This window comes from Mixophyes fleayi, chromosome 4 (assembly GCF_038048845.1).
Source record: "Mixophyes fleayi isolate aMixFle1 chromosome 4, aMixFle1.hap1, whole genome shotgun sequence".
In the NCBI taxonomy this organism is placed as follows: Eukaryota; Metazoa; Chordata; class Amphibia; order Anura; family Limnodynastidae; genus Mixophyes; species Mixophyes fleayi.
Window position 1 is genome coordinate 135,028,918 of NC_134405.1, and position 14,042 is coordinate 135,042,959.

General features: G+C 44.1%; 1 protein-coding gene across 9 annotated transcripts in view; it reads right to left on the reverse strand.

Annotated features, from left to right (window-relative positions):
* HERC1 (HECT and RLD domain containing E3 ubiquitin protein ligase family member 1) overlaps positions 1 to 14,042 on the reverse strand; it is a 237,658-nt gene that overhangs the window by 171,591 nt on the left and 52,025 nt on the right. For all 9 annotated transcript variants that reach the window (XM_075208383.1, XM_075208382.1, XM_075208388.1 and 6 more), the window contains exons 11-15: positions 7,207 to 7,378; positions 6,057 to 6,191; positions 5,607 to 5,772; positions 3,694 to 3,819; positions 1,718 to 1,939 (exon numbers count right to left, since the gene is read on the reverse strand). In XM_075208383.1, the coding sequence (XP_075064484.1) occupies positions 1,718 to 1,939; positions 3,694 to 3,819; positions 5,607 to 5,772; positions 6,057 to 6,191; positions 7,207 to 7,378 (821 nt within the window). The remainder of the gene's footprint in view (positions 1 to 1,717; positions 1,940 to 3,693; positions 3,820 to 5,606; positions 5,773 to 6,056; positions 6,192 to 7,206; positions 7,379 to 14,042) is intronic.

Sequence of the window (14,042 nt, forward strand, 5' to 3'; positions counted from 1 at the left end):
GACATTTAAAATAGTAGTGCTATAAGATGAAAGGATGAATTTATAGTGGACACCAAACACCAAACAGACCCGCTACCTGCAAAAGTGATCTCGCAGTGCAGAGTGCCTCTGAAGAAAATTTCGTTTGTATCCCAATTTCCTCCACTATAAATTCATCCTTTCATCTTATAGCACTACTATTTTAAATGTCAAACAAACATTCTTCAAATCTATAGCCCACCCAGTCTTCTAACCCACATCACCTCTTTGGAACTTCAACTTACTTCTCTGGCCACCTACACCTCCTCCCCCACCCAATAATTTTGCCAGCTACTTAAAATAATTAAAAATAAATAAAAACAGACACCATTCGACAGGATATTTCCTCATGCCAAATTCCATACACTCCACCCATTCTACCCACTTTCACCAACACTCCTCAATCCACCCTTAATTCATTCTCTCCAGTAACTGAAGACGAAATCTCTACACTCACCTCATCATCTCAACCTACAACCTGTCCCCTCCCAACTTCTCCACTCCTCTTTCACTGCATGCCCACCTCTTCAACCTGTCTCTCTCCACTGGCACATTTCCATCCTCCTTTAAGCATGCCCTCATCTCACCAAATCTATAGAAAGCATCTCTCGATCCAGCCTCTCTCTCCAACTACTGACCTTTTTCTCTCCTACCCTTTGCCTCCAAACTACTTGAAAGACTAGTGTACAAATGCCTGTCTCACTTTCTTCCCTCTCACTCCATTCTCAACTCTCTGCAATCAGGCTTCCGCCATAAACACTCCACTGAAACCGCTCTCACAAAAGTGATCAATGATCTACTTACTGCAAAGTCTAAGGGTCATTTCTCCATATTCATTCTAATGCACCTCTCTGCGGCTTTTGACACTGTTGATCACTCTCTTTTTCTACACACCCTTCAGCCAATTAACATTGGTGACAGTTCTTTCCTGGTTCATTTCCTACCTATTGAACCGTTCCTTTAGTGTTTCTATTTCTGGCACATCTTTCCCTCTACTTTCACTATCTATTGGAGTGCCACAAGGCTCTGTTCTTGGCAGAAGGTTATATTAAATCCGGTTACCTTACAATGGGCAAAAAGGACTCTTGGAGACCCTAGAACCGAAGAGGACCTATGACAATCCTCACCTGGACAGACTGGCGTCCGTGGTGACCAAGGTCCTCTCCCATCTATTAGAAGGGCTGATCCAAAGAGAGTTGTCCTTCTCAACCACCTCATGTGGTGGTTGAGAAGGACAAATCTCCGACATGTGAACGCGAACAAAGTGATAAACTGCCTGTTTTGGTGGATCTAGACCTTTTACTGAGAAGCTCCCTTTAAAACGGCCTGGAATGAAAATGTGTAAAAGGCACCACCTCAAACACAGACAACATGGTTCCCAGCAAATCATGCAGCTGAGAAGAGAAACTTCCCGCCTGGCCAATGGTCCTGCTCAGCTTGGAATCAAGGAAGGTACCATACTTCAAAGGGCATTAATAAAACAGAGTTCAGCTTGAGATGGGAGGGGTTATATAAGGTATGTACTACACACTGAACAGTCCAATGGTTGGAAAGAGAAATAAACACTTTTAATCTGTATCCATCATTATATGTCTTAGGGAGCTGAAATTATATTGTACTGCATAAATGTATATTATCTGACTTCAGTCACCACTGGCAGTCAAATGGTAAGAATTATGGCCTATCAAGCCGTTCTTACTGTGTAGAAGCCCAAGTTCCTCAGAAGTGTCTTCATCAGGATCTCAGCCAGATGCGTATCTGGGTGGCTGCTCTGAGAGCTGTAACTGGGGTCAGAACTTGAGCTGTAAGGTAGAGGCAGGGAGGAGCTGTCAGAGGAGTCAGACGGAGAGCTGTATCCCAGTAAGGATGCCACATGTGTGTGATCCTGCAAGCTCGTCAGAATGATATCCAGTTGCATTCTCTGAAACAATCCAAAAATTATAATCATCTTTTATTTATAAAGACAAGGGGTACACAGAGTCGTACATCAGGGGTTTGAACAAGCAACAAAATTAGATAGATACAAAAACACCAAATTATTTAATTACAAACATCAAAATTTACATGATCATAAAAAGAAAATACTAGGAGAGGGCTGGTAGGCTTGAACGAAGACGTTAGCAATTAGGGAATGTTAGATGCCTTGGAGATTGGTACATATTCTAATTGGACATGGGAGTGTGATCCAAAGGTTGGGAGAAATCCTGAAGGCAGGAGTGGGAAGATGTAATCAGTGGGGTGGTGAGGCGGCAGTTATTGGCAGAGTGGACAGGGTAGGAGGGAGTGTGTGTAGAAAGAAGGTTGGAGATGTAGGGTGGGGAGCAGTGGTTGGGGGTGAGGTGTTTGAACTGGATTCTGTAGTGGACAGAGAGCAAGTGTAGCGACTGGAAAAGTGGAGCAGCATAAGTAGAACAGCTAGAGAGGAAAACGAGACAGGCAGCAATATTGGGAATGGATAAAGTAGGGAGAGACGTATGTAAGGAAGGCCAGAGAGAAGAAGAGAGATGACGAGAGAGTGGATGAGAGTTTAACTTTCTTCCAAGTTCAGAAACTACATAACCAGAAACAGCCGAATGGTTGCAAGAAGAGAGGGGGGAGAGTCAACAGTGTGAAATGTTAAAGGAATGTCAAGTAGTAAATTTAAGGAGATGTGTTCCTTTGCTTTGGCAGTAAGGAGATCATTAGTGATTTTGGTGATGGTAGTTTCTGTGGAATGGAGTGAAAGCCAGATTAAAGTGGGTCAAGGAGAAAAATTGAGAAAACAGAGTACCAAGCATTTATCAGCCGTTTAACTGTGTATTCTTATGTAATATTACATAATTCTACAAGGCACAAGAGAGCTGTAATGCCAGAGGTCGTCAGGGACAGCCTGGTTCCACCAGCAGTCCAATTAAACATACTGCAGAGGCGCCATGTCTGCTGGTCAGTTAAAAAAGTCCATTGATTTGAACTTGCCATCTGACAGTATGTGTTTTATAATGTGTACACAGTTAGTGGTCAATAGAGTGGTTGAGCACCACAAAAATAGGATTTTTATACTGATTTTAAATCCTGTTCTCTTAGTCCATTGGTGTATAGTGTAGAAACCAGAAGTGCAGGCAATTTAAATAGCTAAAAGTTGTATCTCCTCCCCCTCTCTACCCCTTTTTAAGAACCTCTGCCTATGTTTACCTATGCACCACAGAAAAGGAAAGATAGGTGGATGCGTTTCAGTCAGAATGGGTGGGTGGCTACAGACTCAGTGGAACCATTTGCAGAAAGCGGAGAGATCATGGCAAATAGGGGCGAGTTCAGTAAAATGGAAGTGCCTGCCAGTGATGTAAAGGTCTTTAGGAAAGAGAGAGGAGAGGCTCAAAGGAGACTTTAATAGTGTGAGGCTCTCTCATTTCAATGTAAATACTGTGGTTTCTAAGAAAAATATAGAGATCTCTCACTTTAACATATTATGGTATACTAGCATGCCTAATAAATGTGTCTGTTGTTTTATATGTATTTAATGTGCATCTAAGATAAAAGAAGTTCAAAGCATGCTTAAATCTGTAGTGTGAATGTGCTCAAAAGGGTGGAAATATTCTGTATAAAGGCAAACCGAGCACAGACAGATCTATTATCAGAAGACAGAGAATTGAAACAGCCACAGAATAATGGGATTTACACTTGTCAAAATGTACGTACTTGGCCCTTGGAAAGACTTTCCCATCTATCAGGTCCCTGAGGCAAGAGTGAATGTAGTAACTCCATCCTCTCCCGTAAAGGAGGCAGCAGCATAGTTGCACCAACTGACAGAGTCTCAATTACAACCTAGAAATGAAAGATCAGCATGGGGAAATTAGGTCTATGCAAACGGTATAGAAACCACTACTTACTCATCTAGTCAGATGTCACTTGTGTGGTACCATGAAGTGCCCTTTCAATATAGCCACCCAGTAGACAGATTGTAAAGTTAATTCAACAAACATGTATGGAACACATACACTCAAAGGCCGCTTTAATATATACACCTTTCTAGTACTGGGTAGGACTTCACATTGACCCCAGAATATCCTGAATACTTCGTAGCATGGATTCCACAAGGTCCTGGAAACATTCCTAAAATATTCTGGTCCATGGTGACATGATAGCATTACACAGTTGGTGCAGATTTGTCAGCTGCACATCAATGCTCAAAATCTCCTGTTCCACCACATCACACAGGTGTTTTATAGGATTGAGAATGTGGTGACGGTGGAGGCCATTGGAGTACACTGAAATCATTGTCATGTTCATGGAACCAGCTGGAGATGACGTGTGCTTTGTGACATAGAATGTTATCCTGCTGGAAGTAGTCATTAGAAGATGGGTAGATTGTGCCATAAGGTGATTGACAGGGTCAGCAACAATAGTAAGGTGGCATTTAAAATATGCTCAATTGGTATTAAGGGGCCTAATGTGTGCCAAGAAAAAAAAAACATTCTCAACACCATTACACCACCACCATCAGCTTCCACCAATGACACGAGGCAGGATGGATCCATGGATTCACGTTGTTTATGCCAAATTCTGACCCTACTATCTGCATGTCACAGCAGAAATGAAGATTAGAAAAATGTCACCTGGTCTGAAGAATCTAACTGTCCAAGTTTGGTGGGCTTGTGCCCACTGTGGCTTCAGTTTCCTGTTCTTAGCTGACCGGAGAGGAACCTGGCGAGGTCTTTTACTGCTGTAGCCCATCCAATTCAAGGTTCGATGTGCTGTGCATTCACTGATGCTCTTCTGCATGCCACTGTTGTAACATATGGTTATTTGAATTACTGTCACCTTTCTATTAGCTTGAAGCAGTCTGGCCATTCTCCTCTGACCTCTCTCATTAACAAAGAAATGCAGCTCATAGGATGAGTTATGCTTTGCACACCGTTCTCTGTAAACTCTACAGACTGTTGTGTGTGAAGATCCCAGGAGATCAGCAGTTTCTAAAATATTCAAACCAACCCATCTGGCACCAACAATCATTCAATGGTCAAAGTCACTCAGATCACATGTCTTCCCTATACTGGTGTTTGGTCTGAACAACTGAACTTTTTGACAATGCATGTAAGCTTTTATGCATTGAGTTGCTGCCACATAATTGAATGATTAGATATTTGCGTTAAAATGCAGGTGTACAGCCATTGAGTGTATATGTGACCAAGTAGACATTAAAAGCTGCAATCCTTGTTACTTGTTACATTTTCGCTTGCCTGCTCCTTCCCCTTACTGGAACCCCAGGAACTGCACAATGAAACAGCTTTTTTTCCCAGGGTTCCACAATTTATACGAACTAGCAGCGGTAAAATCAAGTGCTGACTACAGCCTATGGAGGTGTGGCCATGTGGACCAATTGTGTTGCAAGCACCCATCACAACCACCATTTTGTAATAGCAAACAAGTAACGTTTGTGGGGCGATATACTATAGAAAAGGAGGAGCAACTGGAAAAATGTTTAACTAAGGAGCAGGTCAGTGATAATATGTGACTAGGATTGCTGTTTAAACTGGAGACAAGAATAAGTCATCTATAGTAAAAATGAATTAGTAAAATGAACCAATAATGGGAAATCATTAAGACTTTACCTCCTGAATCTCATCTGGGACACTAGCATCCATTAGGCGAAAGAGCAAGTTGCGAAGGGGGCCTGCTTGTCGACCCAAGATGCTGGTAGCAACTCCTCCCGCTAAAGCAAGAGCTAGATGGTTTGACAGCATCTTAAGACAAAGCTTTAAGAAGCTATGGTGTTCTCTTCAAGAGACAATGATAACACAAGATTACTATTAGAAACAAATATACCGTACATCAAATGTACTAAAGCTGTACCCCAAACTAATATGTAAAGGTAATAAACCAATTAGAACATTGTATAGTAAGTTCTAACCTGGTATTTATCAAACTTTAAAAAAGACAAGTAGCAAGTACATGCAGAGGACAGATTATCTAAAAGCTTCCCTTCAAAATAGACAATTCATAACTAACTACAATCATTTGGTCATAGTTTTATACAACAGTTCTTAAACCAACAGTTGTACCTGGATGATGGGAAAGGTGACGGAGGGACATCACTATTGATTTTCTCACAGTATCGTTCCAAAAAGGATCGCAAATGGAAGAAGGTACTCTCTTCCAGATCGACGCAGTAGGGGCGATGCCATGCCACAACTTGTCTGTAGGGATGCAGACATACCAAAAGCATGAATGCAATTCATAATAATTGCATAGCACTAACATTTTCATTTGGATTATATAATTTTTGCTAAATGCTGAACAAAATTCCCAAAAAAAAAAAATCACCAGGGGTTATATGTAATGAAGATGCCTGGAAATGTATTCTATTACAGTCAAAGTCCAGCCTGTCACTAAGACCGTTCAATACCATACTGAGCAATCATCATTTAGTGCCAGCTATAACACTCTTATAATGTGTCTAATCCTCAGTATGGTTTGAATAGTTTCTTCTTTGTCATGAAAGCAAAACAGTGATAATTTACCCTGCTTACTTCCCCAAAAGTTATTTATAGACACACTGAACTCTCATTGAAGCATTCAGTACAACATACCCATTAGTTTGTAAACAACTTATAAAAAATATCTAGCAAATAATGAGTAACATTTACTGTCCTACAAGTTAGCACTACAATATGATTCTTACACTTCGGTAATTAATTTTCTCTGTATGACCAAAGGAAGGGGCCACTGTCAGGATAACTGTCAGATGTATGCCAAGGTGCCCAAAACGAATGCAGAACCAGTTATGGATTAAGATTACCACCGACACTGTGCAATAATCAAAGCATGTGACCCACATTAATCACCTCCTTTTAAATCACTATCCATGCCAGAAACATTAATGCAATGTATACTTCAGATCAATTTATTTTAATATATAACAATATCCTCATCAAATAATGCTCCAGCACTTACATTCTAGTACAACCAAGTTTAAATGGGATAATCCCTAGATCCCAAAATAGCCACATCTATTTTATTAGAATTTGCCAATAACGATAGAACACAATTTTGGATTAATGGCATGATCAAACATCTGTCCCTCAGCATGCCAATTAACTACACACCTCATAGTAACACCCTCAAGTGAAGAGTGTAATTGGCTGTATAATCATTGCACCACTATTTTAAATTAAGACAATCTTTTTTGAAAGAAAGAACTTTTGTTTTCACCTGTCTCTAGGTAGAGCTGTCCATGCCAGACTGTGTGAAGTGCCTGCCGAGATCTGCTGTATAGCTACTCCATCTAGTCCACTCACTTTTTTTGGTTTAGTAATGGGGCCAGTTGAATTGCCTTGTCCACACTGTCCCATGGAATTGTTACCCCATGCATACACCTCATTATCTGATTAAAAAGAAAAAGAAAAAAAGACAATGTTGGAAACAGTAATCCAAGCTATGCAGAAAGTTAGAACATAATTCTAAGTAATAAAACAAATGACAAAAAATGCATGGTGTCATGGTTTGGGGTATCGAGAGCAGGCAGGAGCAAGGGCACTTTAAATATTATGCATTTAAAACATAGTTCTTCCCCTTCCCCCTCCATACCCTACGTCTACCGGAGCAGCCATCATTTACTTTTCAACTAAGCCCCACAAGACAGATTAAAAGAAAGACAAAAACCAAAAGGAGAACCAAAGCATAAAAAGGTTGCGTGTCCATTGTCCCCTAATGGAAAATAGAAACGGATTCTATGCAAGTATAAAATCTTGTTTTCTCTGTCATTCAATTGGGTGACCCCAGACATTTGGGACATCCCAAAGCTACCCTTACGGTTTGGTTTTACACTTTGTAGAGGCGGCATGCTTAAATACAAACCTATACAATTTGGTAAATATGTGAACTGAGGACCATGTAGCAGCCCTACACCGCTGCTCAGCTGAGGTCCCATGCTGTGCCACCTAAGAGGCCTCCACCGACCTGGTGAAGTGATCCCTGATAATTTCAGTAACAGGTTGTCGTGCTCCCCTGTAAACCTGACGGATTACGAAGGTAACCCATATCGCAATAGATATCTTGGACGCTGGCCAACCCTTCTTATAGGCCTCATATAGGACCAAATGATTGTCTTGTGAATACTGCGAGTCCTTTGAACATATGTTCACAAAATCCTGACCACATTCAGATATTGAAGGGAGCCCTCTTCCTCTCTTGCCGATGAAATGCCTAAAAGAAAAGAGGATTTATGTACTTACGTTAAATCCGTTTCTCTGATTCCGTCTGGGGGACACTGCTTACAATGGGTTGTGGAGAGAGCTTGGGGAGTTGGCACCTAACTAGTTAACTTTTAGTACTGCCGACATACCCCTCCCCTCTACAATCCCTCTGCCTCTTTCTCTTTTTGTCAGTTAATTAAAAAGCCCCAAGGAGAAAAGGCCAATCAACCAAAAGCACACAGAAGAAAAGCAGAAGGGAGGGATCACAGTGTCCCCCAGACGGAATCAGAGAAACGGATTTAACGTAAGTACATAAATCCTTTTTTCTCTTTCATCCAGTCTGGGGTACACTGCTTACCATGGGGACGTTCTAAAGCAGCCCCCTAAGGGTGGGACTACTCTGAAAATCCCGCTCGTAAAGCATTACTAGCGAAATTTGCATCCGCAGATGCAAATACATTAAACTGGTAAAATTTTGTAAAGGTGTGGACAGAGGACCAGGTGGCTGCCCTGCAAAGCTGGTCTGCAGAAGCCCTATTTCTCGCTGCCCACGACGCCCCTACCGATCTGGTGGAATGGGCCGTAAGTCTCTCCGGCACAGGGCGGTTAGCCTTTATGTAAGCTTGCTTAATGGTTGCCGTAATCCATCTTGCAATGGACTGTCTTGAGACTAGCATCATAAAGAACAAACAGAGAATCAGTACGTCTAATCTGAGAAGTTCTCTTGACATAAATGCGGAGAGCCCTAACCATATCTAACTTTTCCATAGACTGTTGATCCGAATGGGAAGTAGATGAGAAGACCGGAACTACAATTTCCTGGTTCAGATGGAAAGCCGAAACTACTTTTGGAACGAAGGGAAGGTTCTTAACACCGCTCTGTCCTTGTGGAAGACCAGATATGGTTCCCGACAAGACAGAGCTCCTAATTCCGAAACCCTACGTGCAGATGCAATAGCCAAAAGGAAGAGGACCTTCCAGGTCAACCACTTCAAATCTGCCACAAGTAATGGTTCAAAAGGAGGCCCCTTAAGCATATCCAGTACCAGGTTGAGATCCCATGGTGCTGTGGGCGGAACATAGGGCGGCTGAATATGCAAGACTCCCTGGAGGAAAGTCCTCTTATCTGGTAAATCCGCTAATTTCAGGTGAAAAAATACTAAGAGCCGAAACCTGAACTTTTAAAGAACCTAACCGAAGCCCTGCTTCCAGGCCATCCTGAAGGAAAGCCAACAAGCGAGGGAGGCGAAAAGAGGACTGGTGAAATGTCTTATTTTCGCACCCTTTGATGTAGGCTCTAAAAATCCGGTGATAGATGCGAGCTGGAACTGGCTTTCTGGCTCGCATCATAGTATTCACTACGCTGGAGGAAAAACCTCTAGCCCTCCAGAGGCTGGCTTCAACAGCCATGCCGTTAAACTGAGCTGAGGTAAATTCTGGTGACGGAAGGGACCTTGCAGAAGAAGGTCGTCTAGAGACGGAAGACGAAAACCTTGTCCTTCCGCCATATAGATTATGTCCGCGTACCAGATTCGGCGCGGCCATGAGGGAGCTATTAGAATTACTGGCAGACCGCCCTGCCTTACTCGTCTGAGTGCGCAAGGAAGCATGGGAATCGGAGGAAACGGGTATCCCAACCTGAACACCCATGACATTGTCATAACGTCCACTGCCACCGCTAAGGGGTCTCTTGCCCTTGCGCAAAACCTGTTAACCTTTCTGTTGTGTCTGGAGGCCATGAGATCTATGTCCGGAAGACCCCACCTCTGAACCAGAGACTGGAAAACTTCCAGATGGAGTGACCACTCCCCCGGCATCATCTCGTGTCGACTTAGGTAGTCGGCCTCCCAATGCTTTATTCCTGAAATGAAAACTGCCGATATTGCTGGAACAAATTGTTCTGCCCAAACCAAAATTTAAGCTGCAATATTCATTGCCGCTGCACTCCTGGTTCCTACTTGCCTGTTGACATATGCCACGGCCGTGGCATTGTCGGACTGAACTCTGACAGGGTGGCCCTGGAGGAGGGACTGGGCCCCCCGGAGGGCCAAAAGAATAGCTTTCAACTCCAGCACGTTTATTGATAGGGCTGATTCCTGAACCGACCAAAGTCCCTGGAGCCGGAGGTGCAGAATTACCGCCCCCCAACCTTTCAGGCTGGCGTCCGTCGTAGCTATGATCCATGGCCATGGAGCGAAGGACCTGCCCACTGTCATGTGATCCTCAATTAGCCACCACTGAAGCGATTCTCTCGCCCTTGGAGATAGAGAGATCCTCTGGAGATCCAAACGTAGGTGGGATCCTGACCATTTCGTCAATAGATCCCACTGAAAACAACGAGAAAGGGCTTGACCAAAGCAGATGGTCTCGAAGGAGGCCACCATCTTTCCCAGCAGCTGCATGCACAAGTGCATTGAGGGGTTGGGAGAAGACAAGACCTGAGTTGTTATACTCTGAATTGAACTGATCTTCTCGACAGGTAGGAACACCCTTTGCTGGCTGGTGTCCATAATAAGCCCTAGGAAAACCATGCATTGACACGGAACCATCTGGGATTTCTTTAAATTTATTAGCCATCCATGGCCCTCGAGAACCGCCAAGGTGAGGGATAAGTGATGACGTAAGCAATTCTCTGTGGAGGATTTGATGAGCAGGTCGTCCAAATAAGGCACGACCTGAACTCCCTGAAGGTGAAGACATGCTGCCATAACTGACATGATCTTTGTGAAAACCCTCGGTGCTGTTGAGAGGCCGAAGGGAAGGGCCCGAAACTGATAGTGGAAGGATCCCACCGAGAATCTTAGGAGAGACTGATGGTGGATCCAGATGCGAATGTGGAGGTATGCGTCTTTTATGTCTATAGACGCCATAAACTGATCCTTCTCTAAGCCGTTTATCACCGACCTTAGGGATTCCATACGAAATTCGTCCACCCTTAAGTGCACATTGAGATCCTTTACGTTTAGGATGGGACGAAAGGAGCCGTCCGGCTTCTTGACAAGAAACAGGTTTGAATAAAACCCCTGTCCTTTCTGGTAATCTGGGACCCTGCAGATAACTCTTTGCGAAAGAAGAGAGGCGACACAATCCTGTATTGCCTGCCTTCTTGATGGATCTCGGGGTAGCGGAGTTAGGAAGAAACGATGTGGGACCGGGCCCAGCAGGTCTATCCTGTACCCCTCTGATATAATACCCCGAATCCAAGGATCTTGGGAGGACACTGCCCACTGTTCCTGAAACAAAGACAGACGTCCCCCTCTGGTGCCCCCTCCGGAACAGAGTGGTCGTCAGGCTTCTCTTGGGTCTTGGAGGCCTGGCGCCTAGCTGCAAATGAGGATTTCCCCCTGGCAGAGGAGCCTCGAGAATTTGGCTGTCTGCCTCTAAAGGACTGTCCTCTAGGTAAGCAGGTCCCCCGAAAGGGCTGACGAAAGGAGCTGACCCGAGGGTTTCGACTCCTGCTAGGGAATACCGGCAAGGAAGTGCTTTTGCCCCCCGTTGCCTGTGAGATCAGGGTATCCAATCCCGGGCCGAACAAACCTGCTGCTGAAAAAGGAATGGTTTCCACGGACTTTTTTGATTCCGCATCTCCTTCCCAGTATTTCAGCCATAACCTTCTTCTTGCTGAAATAGATGCAGCCTAAATAGAAGAGGATACAGCCGCTGAGTTCTGGGCCGCCTCATAAATGTACCCAGATGCCTCTTTCAAATGCAAAGCAAGGGGAAGTAAGTCAGAGTCCTGTAGGGCCTCTGCCAGCTGGTCTGCTCATGCTTCCATGGCTCTAGCCACCCAAGCTGAAGCAAATGTGGGCCTAAAGGAAGAACCCGCAGCCACAAATAAAGATTTTAGCTGGGATTCCACTCTGCGGTCATTGACATCCTGCAGAAATGCAGAACCTGGAGCTGGAAGTAAAGTGTGCTTGGCCAATCGGGCTATTGGAATATTCACTTTTGGAATACTCTCCCAGCGAACCACATCTTCCTCCTGCAATGGGTACAGGGAAGAGAACATTTTGGGAACAGAGAACCTATTATCAGGCTGTTTCCAGGCTCCTTCTGCAATATCCTTAAGCTCTACGGAAGGGGGAAAACGGATAGCTTTTCTTTTGGCCTTCTTAAATAGACTTCTGTCTCTAGGAGTAGTATCCTCCGGTTCTGGGAGGTCCAACGCTTGTCTCACTGCTAAAACCAAATCACTAATAAATTGGTTTTTAGAGCTTTCTTCCTGTTCCAAAGGTTGAACCTGGTCAGGATCAGAATTAATTTCCCCCTCTTCCTCTGAAAACTCCTCAGAGTCTGAAAGGACCATAAGGGTATTATCAGATCTAGGCCTCCTTCTTTTAGCAGGCGGAATGTTTGGGGATTCAAGTAACTGGTTTAGTTTATCCAAACCCTTTATAAATGCAGCAGACCATGCCGGTTCTGTGGGAACAGGGGCTTGGTCTGTATGAGAAGAGGAAGGTCCTGGTATAGACGTTCCAATAGAACCTGTGGTAACAGGGAGGCCCAACTGAGTACTAGTATTATTAGCCACCGAAGTAGCCACAGTAGATAGTTTTTCAATCTAATTAATTGCTATCTGTGCTAAAGAGGAAACCAATTGTGACAGGGAGGTCACCCAGGCCGGTTCCTCCGTCAGTGAGGCTGAAATATGCTGGGCTTGCGCAGGGGGGACCCCTGAATCGCAGACAGAGCAGAGCGCCAACGGGTCCTTCTGCCCACAGGGTAATTTTACATTACAATTAGAACATGTAAAATATTTTGCAATAGGGCCCTTTCCCTTATCTGACATTTCTTAATAAAGGAAGGCACACCAAACACACAGACTTAAATTGTTAAATTTAGCTGAGTAGAGAGAGAGATATAAATGTGTGGAGAGAAAAGTGTAAACTACAAGTAATCAAGTAATCTAGATATAAAGGTTGTACTTGTAAAATTTTAAACATGAAATAGTACTTAAGCAAGTAGGAGAACTATAATATAACTCCTACTAGCCCACTTGTACACAGCAATACAGAATATGTGTTTAAATAAATCAGATACTTAGCCCATAGGTCAAACAGGGGAGAAGTCCAACAGCAGTTCCTGGTGCCTGCTCCCTCAGATCAGTTCTCTCTTCCCGGGCTTCTCCTTGGTGCCAGAAGACTGGGATAAACCATCTCTCTCTCTGGAAGGAGGGGGAGCTCTATGTGTTAGCTCCCCCCCTTCAGTAATGCTGTCTCTGCAGCGATTCTGTGTCTGAATAAAAAATTAAAAGTATTATGTGGCAGAGTAGTGGAGACCTCCAGGGGAGGTCTCTGCAGCGGATAATACCAGATGCCCCCTCCTATGTATGAGGGGGGATCCTGGTATAGCCCCCTTCTCCTCTCCTCCGAAACCAAGATGGCCACCGTCAATGCAGTTTCCGATAACCGGCGCTCTATGCCTGAGAGTGGCAGCGCCGGTTATCGGGGAGGCTCCAGGAGTGACAGGGGTCCGTGAGACCGCTTGTCATTCCTAATTCAGGCACCAATTTCTTCAATCTCCTCCTGTCCCTGTCAGTGAGAGCCACTGGCTCTCATCTGACAGGGTAGTGCCTGTGCTGCCCTGCTGTGAGTGTGTTCTCTATATTAGAACACACTCCATCTCTGCCACCTGTAAAAAAAGTTAAAAGAATAAAATAAAAGTTAAAAATTACCTACAGTACTAAAACACTGCCCAACTCCATGGGCACCTAAAAAAAAACTGACAAGAAGAGGAAGAGGCAGGGGGATTGTAGAGGGGAGGGGTCTGTCGGCAGTACTAAAAGTTAACTAGTTAGGTGCCAACACCCCAAGCTCCCTCCACAACCCATGGTAAGCAGTGTCCCCCAGACTG